General features: G+C 45.0%; 6 protein-coding genes across 7 annotated transcripts; 3 read left to right on the forward strand and 3 right to left on the reverse strand.

The window, feature by feature from the left end:
• Positions 1 to 21: 21 nt before the first annotated feature.
• LOC136185333 (translocon-associated protein subunit alpha-like) lies at positions 22 to 1,938 on the forward strand. The gene is made up of 11 exons (XM_065972442.1): positions 22 to 165; positions 497 to 624; positions 697 to 738; positions 795 to 900; positions 952 to 1,045; positions 1,098 to 1,131; positions 1,190 to 1,321; positions 1,371 to 1,450; positions 1,505 to 1,583; positions 1,638 to 1,731; positions 1,782 to 1,938. The coding sequence occupies exons 1-11, from the start codon at positions 90 to 92 to the stop codon at positions 1,823 to 1,825; spliced, it is 909 nt and encodes a 302-aa protein (XP_065828514.1). The 5' UTR covers positions 22 to 89; the 3' UTR covers positions 1,826 to 1,938.
• Positions 1,893 to 2,638, reverse strand: LOC136185335 (small nuclear ribonucleoprotein Sm D1-like). Its single transcript, XM_065972444.1, has 4 exons — positions 2,566 to 2,638; positions 2,410 to 2,486; positions 2,168 to 2,356; positions 1,893 to 2,111 (listed from the first exon to the last, which is right to left on the reverse strand). Exons 1-4 carry the CDS (start codon positions 2,577 to 2,579, stop codon positions 2,044 to 2,046), a joined length of 348 nt encoding a protein of 115 aa, XP_065828516.1. The 5' UTR covers positions 2,580 to 2,638; the 3' UTR covers positions 1,893 to 2,043.
• Positions 2,629 to 4,512, forward strand: LOC136185332 (cilia- and flagella-associated protein 263-like). The gene is made up of 11 exons (XM_065972440.1): positions 2,629 to 2,790; positions 2,844 to 2,935; positions 2,992 to 3,046; positions 3,097 to 3,214; positions 3,273 to 3,365; positions 3,413 to 3,475; positions 3,527 to 3,607; positions 3,666 to 3,821; positions 3,873 to 3,980; positions 4,036 to 4,155; positions 4,216 to 4,512. Exons 1-11 carry the CDS (start codon positions 2,675 to 2,677, stop codon positions 4,345 to 4,347), a joined length of 1,134 nt encoding a protein of 377 aa, XP_065828512.1. The 5' UTR covers positions 2,629 to 2,674; the 3' UTR covers positions 4,348 to 4,512.
• On the reverse strand, positions 4,395 to 5,799 carry LOC136184532 (dipeptidase 1-like). The gene is made up of 9 exons (XM_065971438.1): positions 5,780 to 5,799; positions 5,597 to 5,699; positions 5,208 to 5,546; positions 4,983 to 5,159; positions 4,912 to 4,935; positions 4,851 to 4,862; positions 4,726 to 4,801; positions 4,529 to 4,653; positions 4,395 to 4,478 (listed from the first exon to the last, which is right to left on the reverse strand). Exons 1-9 carry the CDS (start codon positions 5,797 to 5,799, stop codon positions 4,395 to 4,397), a joined length of 960 nt encoding a protein of 319 aa, XP_065827510.1.
• Positions 5,188 to 8,513, forward strand: LOC136185331 (uncharacterized aarF domain-containing protein kinase 5-like). 2 transcript variants are annotated; one of them, XM_065972438.1, is made up of 14 exons: positions 5,188 to 6,277; positions 6,336 to 6,399; positions 6,458 to 6,634; positions 6,696 to 6,860; positions 6,908 to 7,021; positions 7,084 to 7,215; positions 7,262 to 7,345; positions 7,391 to 7,472; positions 7,521 to 7,608; positions 7,668 to 7,759; positions 7,810 to 7,993; positions 8,053 to 8,127; positions 8,181 to 8,276; positions 8,336 to 8,513. In XM_065972438.1, exons 1-14 carry the CDS (start codon positions 5,814 to 5,816, stop codon positions 8,445 to 8,447), a joined length of 1,929 nt encoding a protein of 642 aa, XP_065828510.1. In that variant the 5' UTR covers positions 5,188 to 5,813; the 3' UTR covers positions 8,448 to 8,513. The 2 variants fall into 2 exon arrangements, with proteins under 2 accessions (XP_065828510.1, XP_065828511.1); XM_065972439.1 differs by having other exon boundaries at positions 6,263 to 6,277; positions 6,463 to 6,634; positions 8,336 to 8,512.
• LOC136185334 (inositol monophosphatase 1-like) lies at positions 8,395 to 9,687 on the reverse strand. Its single transcript, XM_065972443.1, has 7 exons — positions 9,581 to 9,687; positions 9,374 to 9,510; positions 9,169 to 9,319; positions 9,011 to 9,119; positions 8,847 to 8,961; positions 8,638 to 8,789; positions 8,395 to 8,576 (listed from the first exon to the last, which is right to left on the reverse strand). The coding sequence occupies exons 1-7, from the start codon at positions 9,644 to 9,646 to the stop codon at positions 8,470 to 8,472; spliced, it is 837 nt and encodes a 278-aa protein (XP_065828515.1). The 5' UTR covers positions 9,647 to 9,687; the 3' UTR covers positions 8,395 to 8,469.
• Between the last annotated feature and the right edge of the window lie 7 nt (positions 9,688 to 9,694).

A 9,694-nucleotide genomic window follows, 5' to 3' on the forward strand; every position in this document is an offset into this window, starting at 1 on the left:
CGCTTTGACATTTCACGACGCACGCGTAGTACAATCGAATCTTTTGTTCGTACGAATCCGTCGTTTTCGGATCGATCTCGCCCTTCTCCATGTTCAAACTGCTTTCGAAGTGTTTGCTACTCTTCCTCATTGCCTTTCCGGTGACAATTTTAATCGGACAAAGCGGTAAGACGCGTCAAAAAGAGCCTCGTCTCCTCGTTCCCGTGATGGCACATCGGCATTTGGACTGACCCGCCGTCGCCGTCGCGACGAAACGTTCACAGGGGCGTCCGTTGTCTAGGCATCGGTCGCGAGACGAGCAATCGGAGTTCTTCCGCTGCTCGTTCTCAATCCCAGTGCCACGTATCGCTCGCCGGCTATCGCACGGGACGTGATCTAACAGCGAAGTAGCTCGACTGAGGAAAAATTAGAATAATAAAAGAAATGGACCCCTTTCGCGGAAACGGGACAGCGCAACTCCTCTACCCACTCATTTGTTTTTCGTTTCTTTTTTTAGGAATTGTTGTCAGAGCGGCCGAGGATGAAGTAGAAGGCGAGGACGAAAGAGCGGGCTCAGGAGCGAGTCAGACAGGCGCTGATGATGATGATGATGACGACGACGACACGACTATAGAGGAGGAAAAAGTGAGAAATTCGATATTCTGATATAAAATAATCAACGTTTTTTTCTCTCTCTCTCTCTCTCTCTCTGAGCAGGAAGGCGAAGAAGGAGAGGAAGGAAAGAGCCCAGCTGAAACGGTGAGTGGGTCTTTGATTTGGCCTGCATCACGTGCGAGTTTCTTCTATATCTAAAGGCTGGAGACGAAGTGAGCGGCGAGGAAGAAGAGGACGAAGTGCCCGAAATCAAACCGTCGCCTGATGCCGATACGACTCTACTGTTTACCAAATACAATGAAAAGCGTCAGCGAATTATTGACAGGATTGCGTTGAATCACTCTAGATTCTTTCTAGAACTTCCGGCAGGAAAATTGGCGACAGTTTTGACGGGGTTTGAGAATACTGGCGATAAGGATTTTATCGTCGATAATTTGGAAGCGTCACTCAGGCAAAGTCACACTCGTGCAATAATTTTATTTATGTATAATATCTCGTTTCAGGTATCCCCAAGACTACTCCTACTTCATCCAGAATGTACGCGCGCGCTCACGTGATATGGAGACAGAGATTACATACATAGATCTTTCCTTAGTTCACGCTTGGAATGTTTGATACTCTTGTTGTGCCTGGTGAACACCGGTCCTTCCTTTATCAATTTACTCCCGGAGATTCACTTGGAGGACGCTCATTCATTCTTGTCATTGCTTTGAATTATAGAAATTCGGTAAGAACACCCATTTTTTGTTAGTTAGTTTTTGTAACGCCTTCTCTAGGACGGGAGTGAATTTCGCGACGCCGTCTTCAATGACACAGTCGAATTTTATGAAGTAGATGAAGGATTAGATGCTGAAACGTAAGTTGAGTGCATTTTTATTGACATTGAATTGATTGGTTTGGATTATTTCAGCTTTTTCCTCTACATTCTTTTCGCTGCTGCCCTTGGTCTTGTTGTGATCCTCATCTACAATTTTGTGCCGACAGGATCAGTGAGAAATTTTGTTTCAATTTCTTTTTGAATTTTATATTGTCTTCTCTTCCAGAAACGCAAGTCGGCTCCGAAAGTGGAAGTAGGAACCCAAGGCGATGATGAGGTGGATAAAAGCTGGCTTCCCATGGATCACCTCAACGCAAATGGTCAATAAATAAATATTGATGTCACGTGTCTTTGACACTTCTTCCTTCAGGTGCCCCAACGAGATCGCCGAGAAAGAGGAAGACGAAAAATTAGACTGTAATAGTAGACAGTCTGCGGAAAAAAGGGGGTGGGTGTCACACAAGTTGGCTTTTGACATCTGTACAGGCTTTAGCTGTGTGCCCATTATATAAATTTCCAAACAATGACCCGTAGCGGAAAACTCCACACACACATCTGGACAAACCACGAAAAAGCGCTCAAGTATGACTACACCGTTTATTTCTATTGGCACTGATATCAATTAGAGCTAGCTAGATTCGTCCCCTTCCTCTCCCTCTGCCCCTTGCCCTGCCTCGGCCACGACCGCGACCCAGAGTAACTAGAAAAAAAAATTTGTTTATTATTGTCTGTGTTTTACGGTATCGTAATTTTTACTTGTTTCTTTCTTTTTCTTAGTTTTTACCGGTTCTTCGACGAGGAGGGTGTCTAGAGGTAAGCTATCGGGAAGGATGAAGTATCTAATGTTGTTTCCGCGAATGCTGAGGGTTTCTAGGCTGATCGGCTCTCGGCCTTTGATTGTCATTTTGACGGATTTTAGATGGGTATTCATGCTTATATCGACGCCTGTTACGAGAGAACGTGGCGAGAATATTTGCAATTAGGCCTTCTATACGCACCTGTGATTGTTCCGTGGATCACCGTCCCGTTTTTGAGTTCGATTGTCACCGTCTCGTGACTGAGCCTCATAAGGAATCTACGGCAAGCAAGCGCTAGTTCGAGTAGCTCGAAAAGGTGGAGAAAAACGTCGCAGAGTGGCGAGACGCTCTACTTACTTCACTAGCTTCATGATCGAAACGGATTCGTTTTCCTGAAGTCTTGAGCGCTAGCGGAGCCGGGACCCTAGGGCCCCCGTATATTTCTGATTCTCCATAACGACGAGAAATGACCGACGCGAATCCAATCGATTCCGCGCCTCCAGCAGCGCCCGAAATGACCGGAGAGGGCTTGTTTCACGATTGGAGCAACGAGGCCTTGGTTATGGCTCTGGAAGAAGTCAGGTAACGTTGCTGTCGCTCCGTGGCAACGAATTCTCTCACGAGACCGTACCCAGACAACACAACGACGGTTTGTACCGTGAAACGGACATGCTGGAAAAGTACTTGAAGCGAGTCGAGCCCAAGGAAACGCCGACAGCGCGAAGAAGTGAACGAAAAAACTGCGAAATGTCGAATCATGTGATTTCGCGATTTTTCTCGCAGGTTCTGTCGCGCAAGACTCGAAGGTTAGAAGAAAATCTCGATCCCAAGTAGAAAAGTGAGTACAATTGCACGTAGCCGTATTTTTTAATTTCTAAAAATAATTAGGTTACTGCGACTGACGACGGAGCAAAAGTGCGACATAGCAACGCGAGAATTGGAGGAGCTGAGAGACGAGATAGACAAAATGACGGAAAAATGCGAACAAATATTGGATTCTCACAGGGTAAATAAATAGTCCAAGAAGAAGGAAAGCTTTTTTAAAAGATCATTTTATTGCGCAGGCTGCTTTGGAGGAAGCTGATATACGATTGGCCGAAATGAAAAAAGCTTCATACGAATTTGAACGGGATATTCTCAGGGGTGCAATTAATCACGTGAGTTTTCCTTTCAGAGAAGAACTGAGTGTGAGCTTTCTTTTTAGAGAACTGGTAAGGTGAGTGCGGAGAGAGTGGCGAGGTACATTGAAGACAAGTTGAGATCGCGGGTACGTTGAGTGTTGCTGTGCACTTTATGTCAAGTTATTGATCCATCATAGGATGCCCTAATGGAAAAACTAAGACTGAAGAATTCAACGTTGAAAGTTCAGAAGAAGAAACTTCAACTGCAATTGAAACAAGTGAAGAGAAATAGAACTGTTTAAAACGTTTGGGTGTCATAAGGTATATTTTTTTTAGAAAGAAGAAATGGGAGAGGTTCTACATGAAGTCGACTTTCGTCAGCTACAAATAGAAAACAAGCAGTATCAATCGAAAATCGAAGAACGAAATCAGGAGCTTCTGAGGCTAAAACTGAAAGCGGGAAACGCACAGCAAGTTCTGAATTCCTACAAGGCAAACAGAACAATTTTAACTAACTAATTGTTTGAGATCTTGGTTGTGTAGAAAAAACTTCATGTGATTACGGCGGAGTCAACGCATCTGAACGGTGAAATCAAGCAACGTCACGATCTTCTTGACAGAATAGCAATTGAGACCGAAGTGGTTGAAAAGGTAAAGGGGTATGAATGCACGTTAATTAAATAATAATAAGGTTGCTTTGTTTTAGGACAGAGGTGTTGCTGAGCACATCTACAGCCAATTGAAACGTCAGCTGGCCGACTTCCGAGTGCCAGACGTCCTGGATTATGTTGGCGAACGGGCGAAATTATATGACATTTTGAAGACGGTGAGGGAAGGGAGAGAACAACGCAGACAACTGTTCTTAGTCTCGGTTTTTATTTTCCAGGTAAAAAGTTGGGAAAGAAAAGTCGAAATTGCGCAGATGGCATTGACGACGCATAAGAAGAGGTGGAAACAAATGCAAATGCAAAGCCACCAGCTCAATCCGTGGAACGCACTCCAAGGAATACCGTTGTAGAAAAAAAAATATACAGCATAGAAAACAAGGTACAGGGGTTTGTCTTTCTAAAAATCAGGTCGACAGGTTTCGTTGATTGGAGGACTGATGAGATTTTCGTAAGGCAGCTCAGACTTTAAACGATCTCTCACCTATAAAATCAATAGCGTCATCTTTTCGCTATTATTATTATGGTCTCTACCTCTTCCACTTCTCTGAACACTTCAATGAAATTGCGGCCAAGTATTCTTGCCACGTGTTGGTCTGTGTAGTTTCTCCGTATCAGCTCTGCAATGAGGTAGGGATATGTTGATACGTCTTCCAAGCCTGTAGGAAGACTAAGGTGGGGGAGGGAAAAAAAGATGACGTCAAGTTATTATCACCGTCGTCTCCTCTCACTTTGGCACTCCGTCGTAGTCAGACCCAATGCCCACGTGACGTATATTTGTTCTTTGAACGATGTAGTCAATATGATCTAGAGATCTCCTTCAGTTGCAAATTTTATTTCAACTTCCTTACTGTACCTGCCACTTGCTCTAAAGATGCACTGGCAGAGCAATTGATATACTGATTAACGAAATTTACCATCACCACGCCCCCGTTTTTAGGCTAAGGCAAAATCAATTCAAAATCAAATGAAATCAATGAATTCGTACCAAAAGGTCTAGCACGTCGTCGGGAACATTTCGGGAATTGTTACACAAAGCTAGCGCAGCCGAGTGACTAAAAATGACGGGCGCTCGCGTCACGTTGAGCGCGTCCCTCATCACATCCGGGGAGACGTGCGACAAATCGACGAGCATGCCCAGTCGATTCATCTCCAATACAACTTCCTAGGAAAGAGCGTGGAGAGAAATATCACCGCTGGCGACATCCAGCACCTTTCCAAAATCGGTCAATCCGTCGTGCTCTGGCGGAACCGAACAGGAATCGGCCCAAGGCGTGTTGCACGAGTGCGTCAACGTCATGTAGCGCGCGCCAAGCGCGTAGAACTGGCGGAGCGTCGCGAGGCTGCTGTCGATCGCGTGACCACCCTCGAGTCCTATTAGAGACGCAATGCGTTCGTTTACAAATGCTTCCTCGATCCCGCTCGCCGTCGTGACGAACTGCATGTCATCCGGGTACATGTCAACAAGACGACGTATGACGTCCAATTGATCGATAAAAACGCGCGTCGCGTCATTAAATTGAGCATCGCAACTGGCGTAGGAAACCCAAAACTAGAAAAAAAATACTTAGGACGGATTCCGGAAGTTGAAGCCACGCCTACTTGAGCTGCCAATCGTCCTTCCCTTAGACGAGGCAAGTCGGTATGAGTCGTATTGATTCTGTCGCTGAAATTAAATCGCGTCAGCTGATTTTGCCATTGCAATCTGCATTGATGAGGAAAATCATTGTGCCTATGACGTAAGTACAGTCACGAAGTGTGATCACGCTGCGCCCGGTAAGCTACCCGTCAACAAGCGGATGCATTTTCATGAGTGCGTATGCTCGTTGGAGCGGATCTGACGGCAATGAATTCGACGACGATTTTTGAGCTAAAATTGCCGTGGGTACTCCAACGGCTGCTACCACGACGAGCAATGCTACTGCAAGCAAAGCCACTTTCGTTGCGGTGTTTTTCTTCTTCTTCTTCTTCTTCTTCTTTGGGCTTGCGGGTGTCGCCGCGGGTGCCTGAGTCAGCGGAACCTTCTCCTTGTTTTCGTCACTCATATTCTAGGAGCTTTAGCGCGCGTTGGGGTGACTTGACGAAGTCACGAAAGCTGGGGAGCATGTTCTCTCGTCCTTTTCGACGACTTAGCTCCGCAGTTATAAGACGCTCTGCAAGGTGGTTCACATTTGGAAGCGTCGCATTGGGTTTCGGAGGCTCTCTCGCCTATTTCTTCACATTGCCGAAAGATCAAAGACGAAAAATCGTCGTAACGTTACAAGGAGGCGGTCGCCTTTTGAGGTAAAAAATCGAAGTCAACGAACATACCCTTGTACCGATTCAGCGAAAAAATGTCCAGATCGCTTCGCATTGGACTGACAATAACGGTTGACTATTCGTGGTCTCTGTGGGGATTAGACGAAGTGCGATTGAGTCAATCCTCTAGATAATTAAATTTATTAATTATTTGATTTAATTAAGGACAGTCGGGAATATGACGAAGCTATAAAATCCTGTCATCGTCGATCAGCGAATCGACTTTTGGACGGGGCTCTAAAGAATGCGGGTTTATATATTAAATTGGGTCAGGGTTTGGCTTCATTTAATCACATATTACCCGTTGAGTACACGGAACGCCTCAAAGTTTTACACGACAAGGCAAGACAAAAAAAATTTCTTTAGTAGAAAAGGGGGCTTTAAGTTAGGTGCGTTCTTTTAGGCGTTGAGAAGACAATACGGCGAAATCGAAGAGGTGTTTGAGCGAGACTTTGGCAAGCAGCCTCGCGAAATGTTTCGCACGTTTGAGCATGAACCTATGGCAGCCGCTAGTTTAGCTCAAGTTCACAAGGCGGTGACTCACGATGGCGAAGAAGTGGCCGTGAAGGTAAATCGTCAGATTAATTAAAATGAAATATCGATTTCTCTTCTTAGATTCAATATATCGACTTGAGGGATCGATTTTCCGGTGACATGTTTGTTTTGGAGAAGCTGATGAAACTCGCCACGTTCGTGCATCCGAAATTTTCCTTCGCCTGGGTTCTTACGGTGTGTGAGAGAGATGTTCTCGTGCGGCGCACTATTAGACAAGAGTTTGCGCTCTTGCGCAGGAACTACGCGATACCTTGGCACTTGAACTCGATTTTGAAAACGAGGGACGCAATGCTGAGAGATGCCAGAAAGACTTGAGTCACCTTCCTTATGTGATAGTGCCCAAAATTCACTGGGACAAAACGTCAAAGGTAAGAGAAACCGACTCTATTTCTTTGATCGAACTACGGCGTCTAGCGCGTTCTTACGATGGACTTTCTTGATGGATTTCAAGTAACCGATGTGAAGGAAATGAAACGGCAAGGTCTTCGAATACCCGATGTAAGCCAGTTGCTTTCGTTTTTCTCCATTGCTGAATTTGTCTAGGTGGCTAGCAAATTTATCGAGTGCATGGCTGAGCAGATATTCAAGACAGGCTTCATTCACGCCGATCCCCATCCAGGAAACGGTAAAATCGACATCGTCGAAATTTTGTGTATAAAAAGACGATACGCAGTTTTGATACGCGCGAAACCGGGTAGCAAAAAGTGTGAAGCCGAAATCATTCTACTGGACCACGGTCTCTATATGTACGTAGAACCGAGGTTAGTCGTCACTCTAAATAATTCCCAGATAAAGGACACTTACTCTTTTGCGTGCGTAGACATAGGCAAGCGCTGTGTAATTTATGGAAGAGTATTGTCATGCACGACGAGGCGGGTATGAAGCAATACAGTCATAATTTAGGCGTTGAAGGTCAGGTGCACGTACAGACAACGATTAAACGTAATGATGCGTTTTTCTAGATTACGTCTTCTTTTCGTCGATGCTCGTTCAAAGGCCTATTTTTAAGAAAGGCTCTGAGATGACTTTTCGAACTAAATTGACTCCCAAGGACGTCGAAGTGCTTCGTAGTATTGCTCGCGATCACATGGACACGGTTGTCACGATTCTTCGGAAATTGCCCTCCTCACTTCTATTAGTATTCAGGTTTGGTTTGTTTCGAAGCGACAGAGTATAAATGAGCTCGTTTTTATTTTTTCGCGAAGGAATATGAACCACGTTCGGTCAATACATAAGGAATTAGGATCTCCCGTTAATCGTTTCAAGATAATGGCGTTGTGGTAAGACGTCGCATTTAGTGGCAACAAGGGACGTTTGATTGCTTGCTTTGCAGCGCTATCGATGGGGCCTACGCCGATAGAGATGAACATCGTTTTACTGAGCGGCTTAAATTAAAAGCTGAACGATTTCTATTTAATTGGAAGTTATGGTAAGCGTGCGCACAGACACGACAAGGGAATGTAATCAGCGCTTCTCTTCTCTTCTAAGGACAATCTCTCTAAAGCAACGCATATTTATGTGGTACATACGTTTACTCCAATTCGTTGGTCGTGTGCCAAAGGACTTGGGTTCAGTGGAATACGTTATATTTCAAGAATGAGTGTTTATAAACCCAAGCACGTTCAATCTCTTTCTAAAGCGATGCATTTCAATGAAGCTGCTATTTGCCGAGCGAGTTCAGGTGAGCTAGCGCACAGCACTCGCCGATCCATCACATCTAGCTCCCCACCTAAATAAAAACAAAAGCTCTTGAGCAAAACTAATAGTAAGTCAAAAACGTTGATTCTGACCACTTGGGTCCATGACAATTCCCCCTGCTTCCGTTACTATGAGAGTACCGGCTGCTATGTCCCAGCAATGAATACCGAATTCCTGATAGGCGTCAGTTGATCCACACGCCACCATGCACATATTGAGTGCAGCAGAGCCAAGAGATCGAATGCTAAGGAAAATTAATTAAACGAGACTATTTTTTTCCCCCTGCCCGATTTTCTTTAACCTGTGCACGGGGTTCGGTGGCATAGCCAAACTGAACATATTTTCTCTGACAATAGCCATACGATCTGGCTCTCGAGTGCCTCCAACTTCACAAGCAACGATTGCCTTGGACATTTCTAAGTACAATTCGAATCATAAGTAAATAGGATGCATATTTTTCACTACCCGTTTCGCCAGACACAGCTAGTTTCTTTCCATTGCAGAAGGCCCCTTGACCCAGTCTGGCAGTGTAGAGCAAGTTTTGAGGAGCGTTATAAATGACGCCTATTAAAGGCTACGAAAAAAAGTCAAACGCGTGAAACGTTAGCTGCACGGGGTCTCACTCTCTTTTTGACCCAAAGACCAATAGATACAGCCACGTAGGGAAAGCGATGAACAAAGTTCGTAGTGCCGTCAATGGGATCTATCATCCACGTGGGATTGTCAGTCAATTCGCAGTGAGCTCCCTCGCTCACGCTTTCTTCTCCAATAAAACTAAATAAGGTAATTAAAAATTTTTTTTATTGAAGGTACAGTGTAGTGGATTACCTGTGATTTGGGAATCTTTCTTTGAGAGTCGAAATGATGAGGTTTTCCACCTGAGTGTCCGTTTCGGTGACGAGATCGGTCGACCATCCCTTTTTGAGATTTATACTCTTAGGTTTTTCAAACGCTTCGCGAATGAGCTGCAAGGACAAAGACACAGCTTCGTTTCCTTCGTGCTTCCAGCGCCGCCGCGTAAGTTGAGAGGATTACCTGGCCTCCTCGTTTTGCAAGATCTACTGCAGAATCAAAACAGCGCTGTTCTTCAGTAGGATCCATACTGCGGCGAATACTACCGTGGGGACAGAGCGTCGCACGTGATTTTTG

The sequence above is a fragment of the Oscarella lobularis genome, chromosome 3 (genome assembly GCF_947507565.1).
Source record: "Oscarella lobularis chromosome 3, ooOscLobu1.1, whole genome shotgun sequence".
Taxonomy (NCBI): Eukaryota; Metazoa; Porifera; class Homoscleromorpha; order Homosclerophorida; family Oscarellidae; genus Oscarella; species Oscarella lobularis.

Coding starts and splice junctions, on each gene's coding strand:
- LOC136185331 (XM_065972438.1), top strand. CDS start 5,814: ATGCTCGTTGGAGCGGATCTGACGGCAATGAATTCGACGACGATTTTT. Junction 7,022..7,083: donor CCTTCGCCTGGGTTCTTACG/GTGTGTGAGAGA, acceptor GCTCTTGCGCAG/GAACTACGCGATACCTTGGC. Junction 7,760..7,809: donor TCATAATTTAGGCGTTGAAG/GTCAGGTGCACG, acceptor GCGTTTTTCTAG/ATTACGTCTTCTTTTCGTCG.
- LOC136185332 (XM_065972440.1), top strand. CDS start 2,675: ATGACCGACGCGAATCCAATCGATTCCGCGCCTCCAGCAGCGCCCGAA. Junction 2,791..2,843: donor ATGGCTCTGGAAGAAGTCAG/GTAACGTTGCTG, acceptor GACCGTACCCAG/ACAACACAACGACGGTTTGT. Junction 2,936..2,991: donor AACGCCGACAGCGCGAAGAA/GTGAACGAAAAA, acceptor TTTTTCTCGCAG/GTTCTGTCGCGCAAGACTCG.
- LOC136184532 (XM_065971438.1), bottom strand. CDS start 5,799: ATGCATCCGCTTGTTGACGG. Junction 5,160..5,207: donor GATTGACCGATTTTGGAAAG/GTGCTGGATGTC, acceptor GCTCTTTCCTAG/GAAGTTGTATTGGAGATGAA. Junction 4,654..4,725: donor GACTACGACGGAGTGCCAAA/GTGAGAGGAGAC, acceptor GTCTTCCTACAG/GCTTGGAAGACGTATCAACA.
- LOC136185333 (XM_065972442.1), top strand. CDS start 90: ATGTTCAAACTGCTTTCGAAGTGTTTGCTACTCTTCCTCATTGCCTTT. Junction 1,451..1,504: donor GAAGGATTAGATGCTGAAAC/GTAAGTTGAGTG, acceptor GGATTATTTCAG/CTTTTTCCTCTACATTCTTT. Junction 1,584..1,637: donor ATTTTGTGCCGACAGGATCA/GTGAGAAATTTT, acceptor CTTCTCTTCCAG/AAACGCAAGTCGGCTCCGAA.
- LOC136185335 (XM_065972444.1), bottom strand. Junction 2,357..2,409: donor GATCCACGGAACAATCACAG/GTGCGTATAGAA, acceptor CTCTCGTAACAG/GCGTCGATATAAGCATGAAT. Junction 2,112..2,167: donor TAAGAAAAAGAAAGAAACAA/GTAAAAATTACG, acceptor TTTTTTTTCTAG/TTACTCTGGGTCGCGGTCGT.
- LOC136185334 (XM_065972443.1), bottom strand. CDS start 9,646: ATGGATCCTACTGAAGAACAGCGCTGTTTTGATTCTGCAGTAGATCTT. Junction 9,120..9,168: donor GTCTTTGGGTCAAAAAGAGA/GTGAGACCCCGT, acceptor TTTTTTTCGTAG/CCTTTAATAGGCGTCATTTA. Junction 8,790..8,846: donor CCACCGAACCCCGTGCACAG/GTTAAAGAAAAT, acceptor AATTTTCCTTAG/CATTCGATCTCTTGGCTCTG.